The 21,517-nt window shown below is 43.8% G+C and overlaps 1 protein-coding gene across 3 annotated transcripts in view; it reads right to left on the bottom strand.

Moving 5' to 3' along the window:
- Positions 1 to 4,237: 4,237 nt before the first annotated feature.
- Positions 4,238 to 21,517, bottom strand: part of LOC125704731 (synaptopodin-2) — a 32,210-nt gene continuing 14,930 nt past the window's right edge. Inside the window, exons 4-5 of one of the 3 annotated variants that reach the window (XM_048970694.1) lie at positions 16,716 to 19,573; positions 4,238 to 9,917 (exon numbers count right to left, since the gene is read on the bottom strand). In XM_048970694.1, coding sequence (XP_048826651.1) covers positions 9,375 to 9,917; positions 16,716 to 19,573 — 3,401 coding nt within the window. In that variant the 3' untranslated portion in view covers positions 4,238 to 9,374. Of the gene's footprint in view, positions 9,918 to 14,446; positions 19,574 to 20,935; positions 21,093 to 21,517 lie in introns of those variants that run through there. The other 2 variants (XM_048970696.1, XM_048970693.1) reach the window with 2 other exon arrangements.

Below are 21,517 nucleotides of genomic sequence, written 5' to 3'. Positions count from 1 at the left end.
GAAGAGAGATGTTCACCCATCGTGTTGTGGAAGCCCGCTCGCTGGACGAAGTGGACAGATGTTAAGAATTTTACGCCTAAAACAGTGAGGTGAATTAACAGATAGCGTTGAGCAGAAGCCATCAAAGAACTCTGACGTGGATTCCTTATCTCCATTATACACCTGAATATCAGTCACCTTTAAAAGCACCTTCCAGAGCTGCATGTTTCCTGAAGCAAATGCAGTGTCAGACTATAGTGTCCAGTGGAGTTGCAAGGTCATGTGTCCCGGTGGCGTTTTCGCCGGAAACAGCACTCTGATCGTGCAACATCGACAGTATTCCTAGTTCAAGCCAAGGCACTGATTTTGAAACACTGGTATCTACTCTTTGCATAGAATTAGAATTTCCCTCCAGAGGATGGGATGAGGGCTTCAATACAATCCTTAAAGTTCCACTGCTAAAGGTTTATAAAGCCAAGCAATATGTGTGTTTTTAAGTGAAAAAATAAGCACGTTGGCATTTATTTTACGTGAGGAATGGCCACTGGAGTTGTTCTCGTCGCCGACAGTTCTGGCCCTTTTCAACTGGGGGGGGGGGGGGGGCAAGACTGAGGCTAGTTGTTCTGTTTGGGGGGTCCAGATGCATTTCACCTTAATGTCCTCAAAGTACTAATACCGGATTGCCAGCATTACGAAGCAAAGCACACTTTTGAAAACTGATCATTTTTTATGCAATGCCTTGCAGTCACATTTTACAGTTTTTACAAATATATATCTCACTCTAACTTCTTGTTTGGACTGTTTTGATTATTTTGCTTCTGTCGTGATGCAGCCACGTTGAGCACTTCGCTTGTTCCCAGCGCACAAAATTTTAGCCCACATATATAAATGTGGATGATATGTGTACATGTCCGCTCTGCATGTAGTTGTTTTTTTGGAATACGTGTTTAACAACCACCTGTAGGCACTTTTTATTGTTTCATAAAAGATCACTTTTAGTATCTGTGTAATGGTAAGTCTGGGCTGCAGATTTATGTCTTCAAAGGCACTTGAGTGCAACAAGTATATTTGAGAAGTTGAAACCTCTCATTGCAACATGTGGGGACAGACTTATAGCTTGTGATTAAGGGGTGGTAAGGAATGTTTGGTACTAGATAGTACAAGATGTAATTCACGTTGTCACCACCAGAAGAGGATGCTAAGGGCTTACCTGATGCCTCTTAATTAGCATTTTATGTAATTAAGCACCAAAGATGCATTCCTTCTTCCATAAACAATAGAGTCTCTTATTCCCCTTTCTGAAACCACATTGTTTTTCACACTCAATTTGGCCAGTGCAGGTCATAAGTCGTTTCCTGTAGCTGAAGACTGAATTCGGTATTCAAACTCCATTTGAGTTTCATAAGATGCCTTTTGGGCTATGTAATGCCCCTAGCACTTATTACATTTTTGGATACACGCATTTCTGCTGTTTGTGGCTTTACGTCAACAACACTGTGATATTTAATAATCACACAATAAAACTCAAAGTGTGGGATTCCTCCGAGCAGAGAGTTTTTAATGTGTTGTAAAATAGCACCTCTACCATCTGTGGGCTGCCGGCAGATTTATATTTTAAAAAGAGAGAGTGACTGTAACCAGTGTGTTTTAGAAGCTGGGCCCTCTAGTGTAGAGACAGGTGTGTAGTAGATCGAGATACTTTATGTATCCAGAAGGAAATTTAGGTCTGTAGTGTTACGTTAGGGGGAAGAAGAGGTCAATGTTTTTCTTGCATTTGGGGTGTTTGGCTATTGCTGGCCTAATGTTGACTTTTGTTTGTTGTGTTACGGCCTAAAGTTAATTACTGTGTATTCTTAGGTATATTTTAGGTGGCAACGACATACAACCCAAGGTTGCAGTGGCTGTTTTAAAAGTGTAATTATAATAATGTGTTATTGTGATTCAGTTTATCTCAGAGGTAGCTGCTGATGTAAGGAAGGATAATGGATTTTGGTGCAATGTGATTTTATAGTTTTATAAGTGTATTTTGAATATAATATTGGGGCATTTGTCACATTCGAACCTGCTGAGCTGTATTACTGAACTGTTTTGTCACGTTTTAAGAGCATAATATATGTCAGGCAGCTCAGCGAACAGTAATATAGTGTGTCTGTACTTTCTGCTGTGTAGCAGAATAATTTGCGCGTGCTGTACGCTTAAATATTTGTTATTTCTTTTTCGCATTTTTGCGAATTTGCACTGTAAACTGCTTTTGGTTGAAGGCTGAAGTCCATAGAGATATTTGTTTGCTTTTCTTTCCCTTTCAAGCAGCTTAGCAGTATTGACTCCCATCGGGAAGAGTAAACATGATTCCTTGGAAAGATCTGTAATATTTATAGGATTTCAATTTACTTTCAATTTCTTAGCGGGACCTGCTGTGCCCAACAGCAGACATATTCCTAAGGGTCTCCCAGTCCTATACTGGGAGTGACGTAGTCACAGCAGTCAGTTTAATGTAGTGCAGGACACAAAAAATCATGTCAACCACCTGATGTTATCATGCATAAGTTCAAAATGCTTTAAAACTTTAAAACACGCACAACTTTGATGATGGCCAGGCCTTAAAATAGCCTGATCTCACTGGGGATCTGGCTAGACTGGTTCTGTACGTTCTGGCCCATTCTGGAACATTTAAAAAATAAATCAAAGATAATGTAATATGAAATGTAAGCAGCCAGTTCCTCCGCATTGTCAGTACAACAATGGTATCACATATCAGTCGATTCCCATATACATTGCATTGGACTGCCTCCATCAATGGTATCACATATCAGTCGATTCCCATATACATTGCATTGGACTGCCTCCATCGATGGTATCACATATCAGTCGATTCCCATATACATTGCATTGGACTGCCTCCATCGATGGTATCACATATCAGTCGATTCCCATATACATTGCATTGGACTGCCTCCATCGATGGTATCACATATCAGTCGATTCCCATATACATTGCATTGGACTGCCTCCATCGATGGTATCACATATCAGTCGATTCCCATATACATTGCATTGGACTGCCTCCATCGATGGTATCACATATCAGTCGATTCCCATATACATTGCATTGGACTGCCTCCATCGATGGTATCACATATCAGTCGATTCCCATATACATTGCATTGGACTGCCTCTATCAATGGTTGCTATTGTCTTTGCAATTCCATCCATCCATCCATCCATCCATCCATTTTCCAACCCGCTTATCCTACTGGGTTGCGGGGGGTCCGGAGCCTATCCCGGAAGCAATGGGCACGGAACACCCCAGGTGTCTTTGTAATTAATCTATGAAATTCGTGTTGGTGATATTCTGTGTCTAATTTGTGTATAATTGTAAATGTGTACTATCATCCATCCATCCATCCATCCATCTATCCATCCATCCACTTGGTTAGGGTCACACGCCTGTACAATTATTGTTGGGAAAATGTTTTTCTTCACTAACAAAACGATTTCAGGAACTTGTGTTACATTTTTAAGCAAATAAAATAAATGCACTGGAGGTCCTCAATAGTTGTGAATAATCTCTCTAAAAAAGCAAATGTTACAGCTTATTGCAACTCTGTGGTAATAGTTTGCCAGGGCTGTGTCCGCAAGTCGATGCTTCCGGCAGCACAAAGTCGATAAAACGAGCTGTGATGAGTCAAAACATGGAGAGCAGGGAACATGCAAAGGGAAGGACTGAGGGCAGCAGAGTAATGTCTGCGGGGGCAGGTTAACTTATCAGGGGCCGCAGGCTGACATCAGCAAGGACACTCAGCTGCAATGAACCGTTCCATTTTTCCTGGGATGAAGTGGGGCCTAAAGTTCTATCATCTATCTATCTATCTATCTATCTATCTATCTATCTATCTATCTATCTATCTATCTATCTATCTATCTATCTATCTATCTATCTAATCATCCTGTGAAAAAATGAGTACACCCAATAAAAATAAGTACATGGAAATTGTCTGTCTGTCTACCGATCTCTTAGTTGACCCAATCAATTCAAGTTAATGAAAAAAAATGCATATATTCAGTAGGTGTTATACAATCTGATTCAGCGCAATGATTTGTAACGTTTTATATACTCTTCCACCCGGTGTTTAGTTTAGTGTAAGATTTAAGGCAATCCTTAAATTCACATAATGACAAAGCATAACCCATACATGCAATGACGAGGACTTTTCTATCTCCACACCCAACATAAATAATTGAATCATAAGTGCAAATATTCAGTGGTGTCATTAAGCCAAGTTTATTTAGTTGACCATCAAGTCCGTCCGGTTTATTGGAGAAGACGTTTGATAAAATAACATACAACACCTCATGCACTTCTTTCCATTTGCCTGACGCAACTTATTTTCCAGGTACAGCAGTGTACAATAGTAGGCTATAAACTATTACAGTTCATTACAAATAGCAGAACTTTATACTTCTAATAAGCACTTTAAACTAATTTTACAGCATTTTAAGTAGTGCTATATTATTATTACTATTGTTATTAACAACATCCATCCATCCATCCATTTTCCAAACCGCTTATCCTACTGGGTTGGGGGGTCCGGAGCCTATCCCGGAAGCAATGGGCACGATGCAGGGAACAACCCAGGATGGGGGGCCAGCCCATCGCAGGGCACACTCACACACCATCCACGCACACCTATGGGCAATTTAGCAACTCCAATTAGCCTCAGCATGTTTTTGGACTGTGGAGGGAAACCGGAGTACCCGGAGGAAACCCCACGACGACATGGGGAGAACATGCAAACTCCACACACATGTGACCCAGGCGGAGACTCAAACCCGGGTCCCAGAGGTGTGAGGCAACAGTGCTAACCGCTGCACCACCATGCCGCCCCATTAATATAATAATAATAATAATAATAATAATAATAATAATAATAATAATAATAATAATAATAATAATAATAATAATAATGGACACCTAACACACAAAAACAGATGTGTCTTCAAAATGAGTCATGCTCATTTACTCATGATGGACTTACTCATCCTCATTTGCAGATTTACATTTCTCTGAACAGGAGTGAGTTCATGCGTTTGTGGAGCCCCAGTGCCGCCGGTGTCGCCTTTCATTCTCCCCATACGTACCATCGAGCCACCCCGCACCCCAAAGCTGGCAGCAACTACGAGAAAGAGCTGACGGCGGAGAAACGGCGTTTAAATCGGAGGCGATGCGTAAGAGTGACTCAACTGCACAGAACGTAGCCGGGTGCTAAGAATAGCGTCAATTTCACTCGCATGAACAGCAGCTGCTGACTTCTATAAGTAAAGAGCTGCATGCGTGCAGATTTTTAAATGTGCAATGTGCGCTTCACCAAATACTTAAACCCGAGGGATTGGCTGTTGTGTTACTACTCTATTATACAGGGTTACGGTTGACAGGGACAATGCATTGATTGTTGTTTTATACCGAATTAGGACTAGCCTATATATGGACAGGTAATGCAATAAAGGGCAAATATCCGCATGTCAATCATAAAATAATTTTTGGCTCAACCCTGAGGGCAAGTATGCACCGTAATATGAAATAATTATTGTTCTTACCTTACAAATGACTTCACTTTTTGGTACTTGAAATCCGGGTTACAATGAAAAACATTCGAGAAAATATGGGGATGATCATTTGAGAAGTTATGGTAGAGCCTGTCTCGGAATATTAAAACTGGAATTATTGGTTGAAAAAAATGTTATGATTTTTCACAACCCAGATAGATGCAATTAGGAATTAATGACGCAATTGTTCTGTGGTTTCTTTTATGGTGCTCACAGAAATAATTAGGCCCACGTTATCTTTTGCTTCTAAACATAGAGGCAAATATGTACCGTAACACACAACCACTGAAACACACATTTAACAATGAACAAAATTAAGTACACGCACAATGAACACTTGCTGTTTTTTATACTGTGCTTATAAAGTTTGGCAATACTACTTACAGTATACACCGGTGATTGCAGGTATGACCCAGGAAAGAGTTAAGTGCATTTAACAAAGCACACGTTTAACACGTTTTTTAAACAGCACGCTATGCAAAAGTGAGCGAACTGAATTGTATTTTTCTGCAAGCGGGTTGTTTAATAACAGGGGTGCAACCAAATTGTACAAACAATTAAAAAAAAAATCTCTTTCTTCGTTATGACTAAGACATACCAGAATGCAAACCAGGAAAGACCGCAACTACATTTTGCACAAAATATACCGATTGGGTAAATATATTCGCTTTCATATACGGACTCGAAAGGTCACGGTCTCCCTACCAGCATTAGGTACAGTTCAGCCAAGGTTAGGCTGCAGATTTAAATGCTAAAGTTGCATGGACCGGAGAAATAGTATGGCGTGTTAAAACAAGCTGGAAAACGGCAGACTGCAGGTAAAAAACAATGATGTAATATATTTAAATACTGAATCCCCCCGTCAAAGGCATTTGAGCACTTTAATTCATTAAATAATATGATAATAAAAGCGAACCTTTAAAAAATCATTAAATCCATATTGAGTTAGTTAGCGGTCAAAGCCGTATTAAAATTAATAGACTCCTGTAATACCTTCAAATACTTAACTCCAGGAAAGCATTAAAACTAACAAGGGCTGCTTTAATATGAGAAGATAAATGCACAAAAGAGAAAAACTTGGCAGGAATGCGTTCACCATTCGGCTGAAAAGCAATTCATTTCATAAACGTTTTCTTACACAGAGCTCAAAAGAACACGCAAGGTATGAAAGTTAATGTGAAGATACACAACAGTTATCAATACAGAAACGATACAATGTGTCCAGCATGGGTTTTAGGAAAGAGAATATAAATACATCACCGAAAGCATCGTGGCACATCAATCAACAATGACAATAAAAGCAAACATTTTAACGGCCTGGAATTACAATAAAGCTTGCCTTTTTATTGAGAACAAGCTGATTTCATATATAACGTTTTCCTGTCATTGTTCCAGCAATGCAATAAAAACATGCTTATTTCGTTACATAAACAAGGTTCATTTCACCAGGTGTTAAAATTATATGGAAGAGGTCATAATAATGCAAAGTATTACCTTTAGAGAGGTTTACGTCGCCTCAGGTTTGTACACCAGAGATTATGTGCTGTGAATAATTAGGTTAGATGTTAGTTTATGATTTTATATGCACTTAACCTAATGAACTGAATACCGACTGTTCAGGGATTTACATCTTACTAATTGCATTGTCGTCCACATTTCCATATTAGCTTGCTATACAAAACGTACCAGGAGCGTTATTGACGAATTACATTATACAATTGTATGTAAATTACTTACTAACAATTACTATAATCATTGTGTTACGAACGGCGGAGGAAATTAACTCTAGTTTCTAGCGATATTTAACATAAAGCTCTGTATATCTAATATAATGGCCACTGGACTGCCTTAGAAATTCCCCTTGGAATATGCGTTAAATAAAACACTAAAAGTTAAAGTTCTGATTTTACAGAAAACTGTATGTATAAGAACATTCTATGATGGGCAGTGGGCTGTGAAAAATACCCTACTGGGGATAGTAACGTCCTTTTTTGCTGCACTTGCAAGACTTTAAAACCTCCCCCGTAGTTAAATGCAACGATCGCTGTGGCAAATGCTAAAAAAAATACTAACTGAAGTAATTTGAAGTATATGGTCATTTTGCAATTCCGCCAACGCTCGCTGTCTTATCAGTCAGCACAAAGACTGACTAACCTCCGAGAGAACTGCTCGTCCAGCTCCTCCTGAGATAACACCACTTCCATCCCACTCTCAGTCACGTGGCAAGCTTCACTGCCAGAGCCCCCGGTGAAACTGGCTCGCTAAGTCCACACGCCCTCACTAAATGAAACCCTAGGCAGCCACCTATGTCACCTACTGGGTTGGCCAGCACTAACCCATACAATCACCTGGCCCCTTGCATATTTCCCACATTTCCCAGTCGAGTCCACGATACATACTACACTTTTAAGGGCACTTAAACTACCATGACACCTCATTACATGTTGGAGACCACGGGAGTGCGTAATCATATTAAATGAGAGCAAAACTTTACTTCTCGAAAGCCACTTTTTGTCTTTAGATGTAATTTGACATCTGAAGACGTAGAACCCACTTCGTGGAAATCTAAGACGGTTCCTTTCTGATGATTTTAACTTTCTCGTTAATATCTGTTTAGTTCATGTTTTAAATATCCATTCTTAATCGCTTAATTCGTAAGCCTGTGACCTTCGCTTTGCCAACCGCATCCACCATAAAATCACCAGAATCAGTCTCGTTCAGAGCTGGTTTTCAGTACTGACTTAATCTGAGACTCTTCTTCTTTTGATTAAAAAACACACTCAAGAATACATACGCAAAAAAACACACTTGCTGGCAATCTTTTTAAGTGGCCAGATCTATCTATTATTCTTATGTAGTGAGATGGGTTCAATCTTTACGTCTTACACTCACATTTTTCTTGATAAACTCTTCTAGGTTATAAAAACCAAAGATTTTTTCTGACTTCTTGTCTGCAAATCATTGTTAGTGAAGATGAACAATCTTGTCTTGTCAATCTTCCATTCTTCAAATAAGGACAGAGGTCACAGTAGGTTAACATGAGGCTACTGTTGTTGCTGTGTCATGATCTGTCTTTGTTATTTACTGGAACAGTCAATTACTGTCTACGCCACTAGTGCTGATGCCTCAAGCATATTATTTTATATAAGCAGAACTGAGTTTGACTTGAGCTTATTAAGTTGCTGGGAAGTACGAGCTTGAAAAAGTGTGATAGAAGCTCTCATCCCCATGGCAAAAATATTTCCCCCTAGTACTTTTTGTCTGGTACATGTTGTCAGGCTTGGGGGGGTTGATTTTGGGACCCATGTAAATCCTGGGTCTCCATTGCCCCTCTGATGCCCCTGCTGGCAGCGAACGCTTTTCTCCTGTACTATAGTTGCCTCATTTGGTGAGAAAAGCAAATTTCTTAATAATTACAAAATTATTCATATTTTTTTGGAATCCAATCAGGCGCCAACCAAAACCTCTCATGCCCTTATCTGATCAATGGGAGATTAGATCTGATTTTGAACTATCCTATATTTTTTCTGTTACTGCAATCCGTATGCAGAGATCATTGTGCATAATGTCCTTAAATGACATTTCTATCCATTTCAAAACCTCTTGTATCTGCCGTCTTCGTCTGTAGCATCATCCCTCATTCTCTTGTTAAACACATGCGATTTAACAGCCTCAGGTGCTCCTGTGGAGCTCGGAAACATGCGTGACCTCATTTGACCCGTGAGAAGTTTCTTTTCCGCGTGTCATACCATCGGTATTGTATGTCGGCCTCGCAGATAGTGCCTGCTGGGTTAGCGTCTCCAGGGCATGGTGTATGTGGATGTGTAGCCTGGCTGGCTGATGCCTCCCCTGTGCCCGGGACTAGGAACTGTATGATTGATCTCAGACTCGGTAGAGGACCTCTGAGTCTGCCATCTCCAGGGAGACACGTAGGGAACGGGAGCAGCTGGGGCTGATGCGACACTCCTGGTCGGCGAGGCGACGCATGTGGGCGAGAACCGGCAGCCTCCCGCCCCCTCGCCGCCTCCCCGGCGAGGTTCGTAGGACACCCTGGCCTTCCATTCCGCCGGCGGCTCTGGCAACGACTTGCGGTGAGCGGCGGAGCAGATGCCGGAGGCCAGGTCTTTCTGGAAGCTCTGGAAGGAGAAGGCCTCGTCGACCAGTCCCAGCGGGTGCCTGGACGCCGCTTCCCAGGGCGTGGGCGGCTTCTGTCCTTTCCCCCACCATGGGACTTTAATCTCCGGGGGCTGCGAGCCAGAGAGCGCGCGTTCTGACCTGAGGGACGAGGAGTGAAGCTTTCTGGGTAGAGACAGAGAGTAACTCTTGCCAGGTTCCTGCAAAGACAGGCATCACGCAGGTTTATTTCATTCTCATATTCTTTCCTTTCTCAGTATACTTAAGCAGAAATAATATTTTGTATTATCAATAACTATGTTCTCTCTATCAAATTAGGCACTTGAACCTATTATACATATAATTCTACCGACGGCACTTCAAACTACAGTAGTTGTCTGTATTGATTAATAATGTTTTATGCTTCTCCATTAGTTATTGATAAAACAGCCTGTACTTGCTTATTACTGTACAGGTGTATCGCATTCAATTAAATATGCAGGGTGCCAGCGACACTCCCCTCGGTGATGACGCCCTGCCGACTGGATTTGCGACAACACCCGTACTCCGGAGTCCGGAATAGTCCGTCCCAATGCCATCGGTTCTTGCCATTGCCTCATGGAAGACTACAGCGGGTATTCAGTTGACATCATGCATCATTTAGGAACTCTGACTTATAGCGTGAAAAATGTATTTATGACCGCAACAATAAGACTCCACCAGTCACTATATGAGTCACTCGTGTGTGGTTGCATATTTCATGTAAAATCATTGCACAGTAGTCTGAACTTTCAGAAAAATCCCTTACTTTGGTTTTACGCCAAACAAAGAAAAACTGAACAAGTAAAATGACTTTTTGCTTCTCTTTCAAAGTGTAAGGCAGTGTCCTGGTGGTCTTTTTAACACTGATGCCAGTGTGATTGCTAATTATGGCAAAGGCGGCTTCTTATATAGCTCTCTTACAATTAGAAAATGTAAACAGGTGGCAGTGTTCTTTGTAAGTCACACAACATAAATGGGGTAGTTACCAAAATTAATGCTGGAAGTGGTAAGGAAGTCACCGAGTCCTAGTGATGTCAGGGAATTGCGGGAAAGGGTGCGGCATAAACAGGAGGCCTATGCTGCCACCCTCTGGTGATTTATTGTAAAGCATCGTGGCATCAGTTCCAGTGAAGGGATGTGATGTAATCTTTCACCCGAAAAGCACAGGGAAGTGGATCCTGACGAATCCTAACTGCTGTCCAGTGGTGAAAGTCCATAAAATTAAATGCGCATATGTTTAAAGCTTAAGTGTCTCCTAAAATATTCTACAAATACAGCATAGTTCCAAAGAAGGTATTCATTTTTGGATTGTGGCTTTTAAAATGACAGTTGCATAGACAGAAGGCTGCATAGACTCTATAATGCCTCAATCTGAACCTGGGCAAATTACATACATTTTAGCGTTCAGATCAGAGTAAAATTAGTGGTCTTTGAGAAACATGCACTTTTTTGGTTGTTTGAAAGGGTTAACCCCCAGAGAAGGTAAGAGCGCCCCCCCCCCCCCCCCCTTCTCAATTCCCTCGTCTCTCTAATTGTGGGTCAGGCTGGAATAACTGTCAGGTTGCATTTGCCATCTCAGTGCCTCTGGCTTCGGAGGGACATGTGAAGGATTTTGCTACGTTTTTTTTCCCCCGAGGTCTGGCGTTGGACGTTTGGCACATCTTTGCTGCAAGACCGATCATCTACATTCATGAATCTTAAGCAGCACCCATCACTAAAAATAGCAAGGGCAGGGCGACGGGACGGCCTTGTCGTCTTGGCGGCTCGAACAGGTGGTCTGCTGCTGGTGGCCAAAACTCAAACCAGTTCAAATCCCCACAGACCAATTGCTGCCGTAGCACCGGAGCAAGGCCCTTAAGACAGATCGCTCCTGTACAAAATACACCGCTGCATAAACACATAATACGGTTTGCTATGAGAATAACTTGCTAAACCACCTGCATATTATTGCAGCGTAACCCAGGTGTGAGACAGAGTAATGTCTGTCGTATTATGTCTGTGTTCGCTGGACCTGTGACATCACAAGGGCCATAGTGTCATCTCACAATGCATATCCCAAAACTTGAGTTGGCAGGATCATCAGTGTGGCAGGTAATTCGAAGTTGAAATCACAATTTACTCTCACCATGGTTATTCCCAGTATTCAGCTGATGCCGTATGTCATTTCATAACATTACTAAATGCATGAGTAACTGTTACTAATTAATAATGAAAAGACCTATGAGATAGACTGAAGCCAAGGCCTAAGTCTCCTCAGCTCCCGGTGAGGACAGAGCCTCCCTTAAACTAAAAATAACACATATGATGCAACAGAGATGAATCTGGTCCACACACAACCCTACAAGTAAGCGAGGTCATCGCTGTTGAAATACCATAACTGTTTGCTCTGAGTCACCAGCAGTGAATACATGACAGGAAACGATGATGATCGAGACATACCTTCAGAATGTCGCCATCCGTCATCAACCTGAAATCATGCAGGTAATTGTTCTGCAAATTAACTATCAGCACCGGTAATTTAACCATTATTATTGTTATTATTACTATTATTTTAAGATTTTGACATGTACTTGTGCATAATAAAATGTTTCATGTACTTTATCATTAAACACATGAGGTATCATGACTAACCTGTACCCCGAACATACAGACAAACAAAACTGTCCATATGACAAAGAATGAATGTCACATTTAAATAGCGCTTTTCATGACACCCAAAGCGCTTTACAGAAGCAATGGGGAGCCACTTCAACCACCAGCACTGTGTAGCCCCTACCTGGATGATGTGACACCAGCCATTCTGCACCAGTATGCTCACCACACTGTAGCTACAGTATGGTGGTGAAGAGGCAGGAGAGAATTCACCAGTTAGATATAGGGGATGCTTAGGAGACCAGATTTGAAAGGGCCACAGCAGGACAGCAAACATGCTCTTTTGAAAGATGCCCAGGGATCTATTGTGTCTTCAGAGAGTCATGACCTCAGTTTTATATCTCATTTGAATAACGGCACCATTTTTACAGCGCAGTGTCCTTGTCACTACACTGGGGCACTGGAATCCACACTGACCACAAGATGGGCTAACCTGTTGGCCACAGTGTGCCCATAACAGCACTGGGGCACTGGTATCTACAGTGACCACAGGATGGGCTAACCTGTTGGCCATAGTGTCCCCATCACTGTACTGGGGCACTGGTATCCACAGTGACCACAGGACGGACTAACCTGTTGGCCACAGCATCCTCATCACTGTACTGGGGCACTGGTATCTACAGTGACCACAGGACGGACTAACCTGTTGGCCACAGTGTCCCCATCACTGTACTGGGGCACTGGTATCTACAGTGACCACAGGACGGACTAACCTGTTGGCCAAAGTGTCCCCATCACTGCATTGGGATTCCACACTGACCACAGGATGGGCTAACGTGTTGGCTACAGTGTCCCCATCATTGCACTGGGATCCTGACTGACCACAGGATGGGCTAACCTGTTAGCTACAGTGTCCCGATCACTGCATTGGGATCCACACTGACCACAGGATGGGCTTACCTGTTAGCCACAGCATCCTCATCACTGCACTGGGGCAGTGGGATCCACACTGACCACAGCATGGGCAAACCTGCTGGCCACACCAACACCTCTTCCACAGCAATCCATCTTTCCTAGTTGGTCTCCCATCCAAGTACTGGCCAGACCCAAACCTGCTTATCTTAAGACGGATTACCTCGTCTGAACTACAGGCGGCATGGCTGCTGACAAAGAGGGTAATGGGGGCATATTTAGCAATTTAAATAATTAAAGCCATATTCATTTTTTTCTGTAAAGCTATACATTTCAATAATCTGCATGAAATACAAAATACCTGCATTCATCTGGCTGCCAGCTGCTTGTCGCATGCAGGGTAGCAGGGCCCCAAAATTCGTGACCCACAGTAACACGCGTTTTAAATTTATAATAAATATAAGCGGTTATAGACCCATCTTTTTCTCTCAGCCCCCCCTGAAAATAATTTTGCTATATGTTCACCCACCCCCCCTCGCCCCCATCCCTTGGGGATGGTGTCTCAGAGTTCTTCAGGGCGCCCCCTATGGGTCAAATCCTAGAATCACTCCGGCTAATAGCTAATTATTCACTGAGTGTTGGAATATCTGTAGCTCGTGGTGGAGGACAGAAGCACGTCAGCAGTTTTGTTTTTTCGGTTCAGACAAAGACGAGTGTAACTGTGTTGAACCCATCAGAAATATAAATGTAATGCAAAGTATTTGTTCCCAGACAGAAAAAAAACATGCTGGACCCCATATGTCACCGCTGATGAAAGAATCAATGAGTCTAAGAACTACACCAGTATCACCACTCTGCCAAACACAACTCAGTACATTTCTGACATGTCCGTGGGGTGCAGCAGTGCATTCTGGGATTGAGACTACGTTTCGAATCCTAATGCGGGGAGTATGCAGCTGGATGGGAAGTTTGACTTCTTGAGTTCACCTGGCCAAACAAAAAAAGCTGTGAAGCAGTCAGCCAATGAACAGGAGGAATGGAAGTCAAGAGTGATGTGTAAAACCAATAGGCAACCAAGGCGCTGTCTGCATCTGCATGATCGCAGGTAATGTGTACGCATCGGCAAGCGTGGAACACAGAGTGGGTGGGCGTGTCCAGACCGCATGCAAAAACAAACAAGCAATGAAAACCAAACAAAAACAGGTAAAACTGAATTTTTAATGGCACTGTGGTACAAGCTTACAGGAAGCGCACAATGTAAAGAAACATAAGAAGAGAGAAAAAAAAACAGAAGATGATGATAGATTTCGCCAAATTTTTGCAAACATGGATTTGTTTTGTGAATTTACATTTTTGGAAACTTTGCTTTCGTTTTTTTTTCTGGCATTTTGAGGTTTGCGAGGGGCTTGTGGGTGCAAACAACACCGGGTGCATTAATAACAAATGGACCTGAGGGGATTCAGGTGGAGGACATGACTGTAGGATAAATGCACAGCTCCCCTATAACCAACCCCCCCCCCCCTAACCTTACACAGACACAAGCGCAAAATGAGTGACGTGGTGCAGTTTAAATTTAGAGGTCTCGCATAACACCACAGGTGGAAAAAACTCTGAATAACACCACCGAACTGAAGCGGGAAGCGCCGGAACGAGACTGTACACATCTCACAGCCAGATGGAGAGCTACAGTGCAACACTTTGTATTTTCACAGCTTCATGCACACACTGACAACTTTAACAACACGAAATTGCTAATCAGCTTCTGTCATCCAAAATTATCAATGCTACTTTACTGTGCTTAGAAAAACAAAAACTTATATTGAAGTTTTACCACAGTGTGGCGTTTTCAGTTTCTTTCTTACATTTTGAAACTTTACATATCTGATACTCACCATTAAAATTGCGTTAAAACTACTGCACAACACTATCTCTTAAATACCTGGTAAAACTCTTCGATACATTATTTCCTTAATTTTTAAAGCTATCATTTACTTTATTCACCTCGTCAAAACAAACTTCCACCTTTTCCTCAAACTATTAGCAGTTTCTCTGGAACTCTGCTATTCTTTCCACTTAACTTGCTTTCTCATAAACGGCATAAACACTTTTAAATCAACACTGAGTCACACAATTCACTCTCACAATACAAGGTAGGCCACCTTATTACAGCCTTCAGAAATCCATTTGCAGGAATTCCTCTACCGTGCTGCTATTTCCTGCTGCTGGCATTTTAAATGAGACTTTTAAAACATTTCAGTCCCTAAAAACACTCCACCATATACTGTACTAATGAAGTCTTTCAACTTTTTGATTCAGCATGTTCCATTGAGCTTCAATGTGGCAAAGTTCTGTGCCAAATGAAAATTAGAAAACCCCAAATTTTTAAAAACAAAAACGTCATTGTAAAGTTAAAATGACCACTTACCACTCATCTTTGAATGATACAAACACCAATCTGCTGAACGCTAAAAAATGTTAAAGCAGGCATCTAGCAGAGCATGAATAAACAAGAATCTTTCTCACCCCTAGATCTGTTAAACGTGATGTTTAGGTACGAAGTTTTCAATAACATTCACTCTTGGTTATGAATACTCTGTGCTTGGTGTTTCACTACTGGGTCTAAATCATTCCTGCCCTGTAGTGGTTGGCTTCCACACCTGTGCTGCTGATTTTTTGGCTGAGAATTTAGGCCGTGGAGCTGCTGTAGGACCTCCGGTGACAGATGTGGGCTTTGGGGGCACTTGGTAGCTGGGAGCCACGCAGGCACTGGGGGAAGGCTGGAAGGTATGAGTTGGGGGCTCTTGGTAGGGAGGGCTTGGGCCTAGTTGGTAGGATTGAGTAGGAGCTGGCGGATAAGGAGGGCTCTGGGATTTCTGGTACACAGGGATTTGATCGGGGTGGAAGGGAGGGGAAGGGGTTGGTTGATAATAAGGGTTTGGAGGTTGTTGGTAGGTGTTGGAAGGACCTTGGTTAAAGTGGGAGTTAGGGGCTGGTTGGTAGGGAGGGGCAGAGCCTTGTTGATATGGACCCTCTTGTAGAGAAGATGATGGACTGGGGAACCCATAAGAGGCTTGCTGGGGTTGGTGGGTATATGGGGCATTCATGGGTCCAGAAGGCTCGGTGGGAGGGAACTGCGCATATCTGACTGGTTGGTTGTTGTTGACAGGGGCAGGGCCCAGTTTTGACGGAGGGCCCTTTGACTCCCCAGCTGCTCCATATGTGAAGAGAGAGGAGTTCAGCTGATAAGGCTGGTGTTTCATGACATCCAGAACATGCAGGGGCTTGGGGGCTGGTTTATCTTTGCCTTTACCTTTAACATTAATTGATGGGCTAGAGGCAGGCGACTGCTTAATTGCTCCAGGGGGATAGGATGGAGAATGAATTGGATTGTATGCCAAGGGAGGAGGGGCCCGTACATTGGATGTGTATTTCCAAGAACTAGGCAATGAAGGGGTGGGTGATACGGGTCTAACCTTGTTTGTCTGCACGGTAGAAGAATCCACGACAAACTTCTCCATGCGTGACTGCCTCTTTGCGAAGAGCTCTGCTCCTTTTCCCCGCAGAGCTGGCATTTCAAAAGCTGAGCCAATCCCTCCTGCTATGGAGGCAATTCCGGGAGGGGTGGAGGGAGTGTAGGAATTCGTTCTCCGTGGAGGAGGGTGACCCAATGAACTGGTTCCGCTCTGCGGCTGGTTCCATGATTTCACAGGCTGATGAGAAGCAGACGGGCCCTGGTTCATAGCCACGGAACTCACGGGGGCCGGAGGTTGTGGGCCCCAAGAATTCGTGGATGGCTGTGAAGCCCATGGAGGTTGTGGGGGGCCCTGGGCCTGAGCGGGGCCCCAAGCACTCACCGGCGGTTGTGGCTGTCCATGGCTATGGGGAGATGTCAAAGTGCTTACAGGTGTCTGTGGTGGTGCCTGGGTTTGAGGCAGTGAAGTCCAAGAAGGCTGCAGCTGGCTCTGGGATGGAGCCCAGGCATTCATGGGTGGTTCAGGGTGGGTCTGTGGTGGCTCTGGTGCCCAAGTGCTCATGGACGGCTGTTGCTGTGCCTGAGGTTGAGGAGGTGAAGGCCAGGGAGGTGAAGTTGGAGGGGGAGGCCAGGAACTAACAAGAGACTGTGGCTGTGTTTGTGCCTGGGATTGAGGTTGTGCTACAAATGACCAAGATGGCTGTGTTTGTGCCTGGGTTTGAGCCGGAGGCCAAGAACTAACGTAAGACTGTGATTTTGATTGTTCTTGTAGCTGTGGTTGTCCAGGTGAGGCCCAAGATAGCTGTGCCTGTGCTTGAGCTGGGTCTTGAGTCCAAGCACTATCTGCTGACTGTAGGTTTGGCTGTTGCTGAACTCCCAGCCAAGAACTAATATGGGTCTGTGGCTTCTGTTGTGTGTGCAATTGTACAGGTGAGGACCTGGGTGGCTGTTGCGGTGCTTGCGCGTGGGCTGGGGTCCACGCACTAACAGGTGGCTGAGGTTGTGCCTGTGTATGGGTTTGTGCTGGAGTCCATGCCTTCACGGGTTGCTGTGCCTGGGTTTGAGCAGGGGTCCAGGAGCTCACAGGTGGCTGTGGCTCTACCTGGGTTGGAGCTGGTGCCCATGTACTCACAGGTACTTGAGACTGTGTTTGAGCTGGACTCCAAGTACTCAAAGGTGGTTGTGGTTCAGGCTGTGATTGTGCCCCGAAGCTTGAAGCTAATGCACTCTCTGGTTGATGGGGCTGTTCTTTGTTGTGGGGAACATCTGACTGCTCTGGCTGTCGCTGAGATTCCAGTGGACTCCATGCATTCACAGCAACATGAGGTTGTGAGGATAAGGGAACTTCTGGCATTGGGGCAGGGGCGGCAACAGGCACAGGGGCTGAACCAGGAGATAACAATGAGACCGCAGCCGTGGCAGAAGCTGGGGTGGTAACTTCATTTTCTGTTAAATGAGATGGCACCTGGTCACCAGATGCAGGTGGTGGGGACCATGGTGGTGAGGCCGGATTGATGGTAGGCTTCGGAGCTACTGGGGGAGGGACCTTTTGCTTAACTCTTGGGCCTTGCAAGAAGTTACAGGCCTCAGCACCAAGGCTGAGGTAGTCCTCCTCAGGGCATGACTCAAATCCAGCCTTCCTTTCATTCTTGTTTAAAAGATTCAGAAGCACCGGATTTGGTGACATCTTGGGGGCTTCTTTAAAAGTAAACATTGGTTTTAAGGTGTCCTTCTTCCTACAGTCTTGTAGGATGCCAGTCTTTATCGCCGGTACGGCAATCCGCTCATCGCGTGACGCTATCTGTTCACCGGATCCCACCGATGACCAACCTTGGGTTTGGACTGTGCTGTACTGATTTTCTGAGTATATTGTTTGCTGTTGGCTAGTTGCACTACTAGAAGGTAAAAAGGGGGTGGCAGCTTTGTTCGCCACTCCAGAGAAGGGCTTTGCAGTCTTATTAGTAATGATGGTAGATTTCTGCACGTCAGTAGCTTGGTGGACTGCCATGCCATTCATGTTTTGGGAATATTGTTGAATCTGCTGGTATTGCTGCTGCTGCTGATATTGTTGCTGCTGTGAGTACTGTTGTTGTTGGTATTGTTGCAGATCTTGGTAGTGCTGTTGGTGTTGGTGTTGTTGCTGATCGTGGTAGTGCTGTTGGTGTTGGTACTGTTGCTGATCCTGGTATTGCTGTGGTTGTTCGTAGTGTGGCTGCTGATATTGCTGTTGCTGTGGTTGGTGATGCTGCTGCAGATTCACATCCATGTAGACCTGGCTCTCTACTGACTGCATATACGACTGCTCCTCTGTCTGATATGGTCCTAGCTTGACAACGTTGACATTTTGTACTGCCTGGACCCCTTCCACTGGTATGCCTTTCCGCCTCATTTCCTCATGCTCAGCTGTGATCTCGTCCATCCGTTGTCGGCGCTGAGCAAACATGACAGCTCCTTTGCCTTTAGTTTCAGGCAGACGGTCCATCTCCTGCGGGTTCTCTAACTTCTTCTCAATGTCCAATAGTCCTGTGTCCCAGTCGAAGGTCACAATGCGGCCACAACCTTGTGTTTCGGTGAACAACTCCTCATCAAGCTCTGACTCACTGGTGGCAAAGAAGTTGAATTCGACAGTGTGTTCCTTGCCTTCCTGGTCCTCGTCTTCGTCTGTATCTTCTGATGCGTCCTCCCCGGTCCCGTAGCTGACTAGTGTGAATTTCTTGGCTCTTTGCCTGTGCTTTTTGAACATCAACACCCCTTTGTTGTTGGAGCTGGGTGCTGCTGTCAGCAACAAGGCAATGCGCCTACATTTAGACTTGGCCTCTTTCACCTGCTTCTCTGACTGGCTCTCACTGCGCCTGAACCCTAGTGGGGAAGACGGGTAATATGGAGGAGAGGAGAAAAGAGAGGAGACAAGTGGGACAGTGTTTCAAAAGACTGTTTCTAGTGACCCACTGTAAAGCACATGGAGCAACTTATTACTAATAGCAGTTTGCGAAACTGAGGTGGTCTCCGATCACTTAAGGATCCTTCAAATATCTGTGAAATCTGATCACAGTTGTATATGAGCATGTTCTTTATGTGCTGAGGTGAACACTGACGCTCTTACTCGGCTCAGTTTAAAAATGTAAAGATATTAATTTCAGTTATAAAGCTTTATAAGAACATAATCTTTAGTATGGTTTCCAGAGCAAACTCGTTGTGTGTTAATAAACAAAGTCAGAAAACTAAATACATAGTCAGCTGTAGTGGATGAATTGTGTTTTTTTTTGTATTTGTGAACCGTACATGTGTAGCGTAATTCTGCAAATACAGAATGTATTAAATATTGTAGGTTTATTATAAATCTAGTGATATCTGTCACATATTCATAACAGCATCAAATATACACACATAAAATGCATTGTGAAAAAACTGTAAATTTAATAACATTCTGCATGTTGTATTCGTGATCAATCTAGGGCCTCCACATAGTTTTGCCTGATGAAATGTCACGCTTGTGGAGCACCGTTCATTAGAGAGTCAATTTCTAATCCCAATAAATATCTCAGTCCAGTTAATCGAACGCCTACACTCTACGGTGTTTCACATTCAACATGGGCCACAGTGGAAAAAGCAGGAATAAATTAAAAAACAAAACTCTACACAGTGTCACAATAGCGCTATTGGTTTAAACAGTCAGATATTTATAGTCAAACTGCGTCTGAAAGTGCCTATGGCTTATTTTTACACCACTGTCACATCTAACAAATGTCAGAATTCACATCATGCACATCATCCATGAACATCCCTGGGTGAAAATATTACAAGGTTCATATCCATCATAGAGGAAACACCTAAATATTTAATGCATGCATACTATTTTCCACGATGCTCCTTCAGCATAAAGTTTATTTTAACATGTAGCACAGCTTCTAACAGTAAAGCAGACAGAACGAACGAAAATGTCATTTCCAGGAGTAAAATATCAGAGAAACTTCTGGAAGATACGATAACCCTGGAGAATGATGAACTGGCAGCAAAGTATCTATGCAACACCATAATTGTAGGCACTCTTCCGCCTCTGGTTAATTAATAAAATTGACATAGTTTTTTTTTCGACAAGCAGAAACAAAAGAGCTGATATTTCCACTCCTCATTCTCGAAACCCGGAATCAAACAACGAGAAATCGCAACGAATTACGCCAGCAATAGAAAAATCACCTTGACGATATTTTACTGACTAACCTCAGGCTCTAGAAGGCAGGAGAAGTTGGGTGTGCACCTTTGCCTTGGGCAAGACGGCCAGTTTTAAAGGATCAGGTGTCGGCAGGCGCCACACATGCTCGCGTCCATCAAGCGGGCTCCTGCCAGCATCGTCAGAGCGCTGCCGTGTTTATTCTTAACCGCTAGCAGCCTGAAGTATGGGGGGGGGGGATATGGGGGGGGACACACCACCCTGCACCTGCCAAGTCCACATCCCCACAGGCCAGAGTGGCAACCAAAAAGGCTGCAACCAACACCCAACCGGTGACCTCCACGCTTCCACGCCGTTTCTCATTAACGTGAATCACGTTGCCTTTGCTCTGCTTGACAAAAAGCAAACCTAACAAAAGCGACAATACTGACAGTGCAGAGTCCTTACACGCGTTATCGGTTTTGCGTTTGGTCCTCGGCACGCAGTAACACAAGCCGTGATGCATATGCGCTACCCGTCTGTCCTGCCCACCACGCGACGGCCACCAGCCCTTTAGCACTTCTGCCAGACAAAACCAAAAATGCAAGGCTCACGCCCCCCTTAGGCATCTCTTATAGAGCAGCAGCTGAACA

This window comes from Brienomyrus brachyistius, chromosome 12 (assembly GCF_023856365.1).
Source record: "Brienomyrus brachyistius isolate T26 chromosome 12, BBRACH_0.4, whole genome shotgun sequence".
Classification (NCBI taxonomy): Eukaryota; Metazoa; Chordata; class Actinopteri; order Osteoglossiformes; family Mormyridae; genus Brienomyrus; species Brienomyrus brachyistius.
This window is presented reverse-complemented; position numbering and strand designations above follow the sequence as displayed.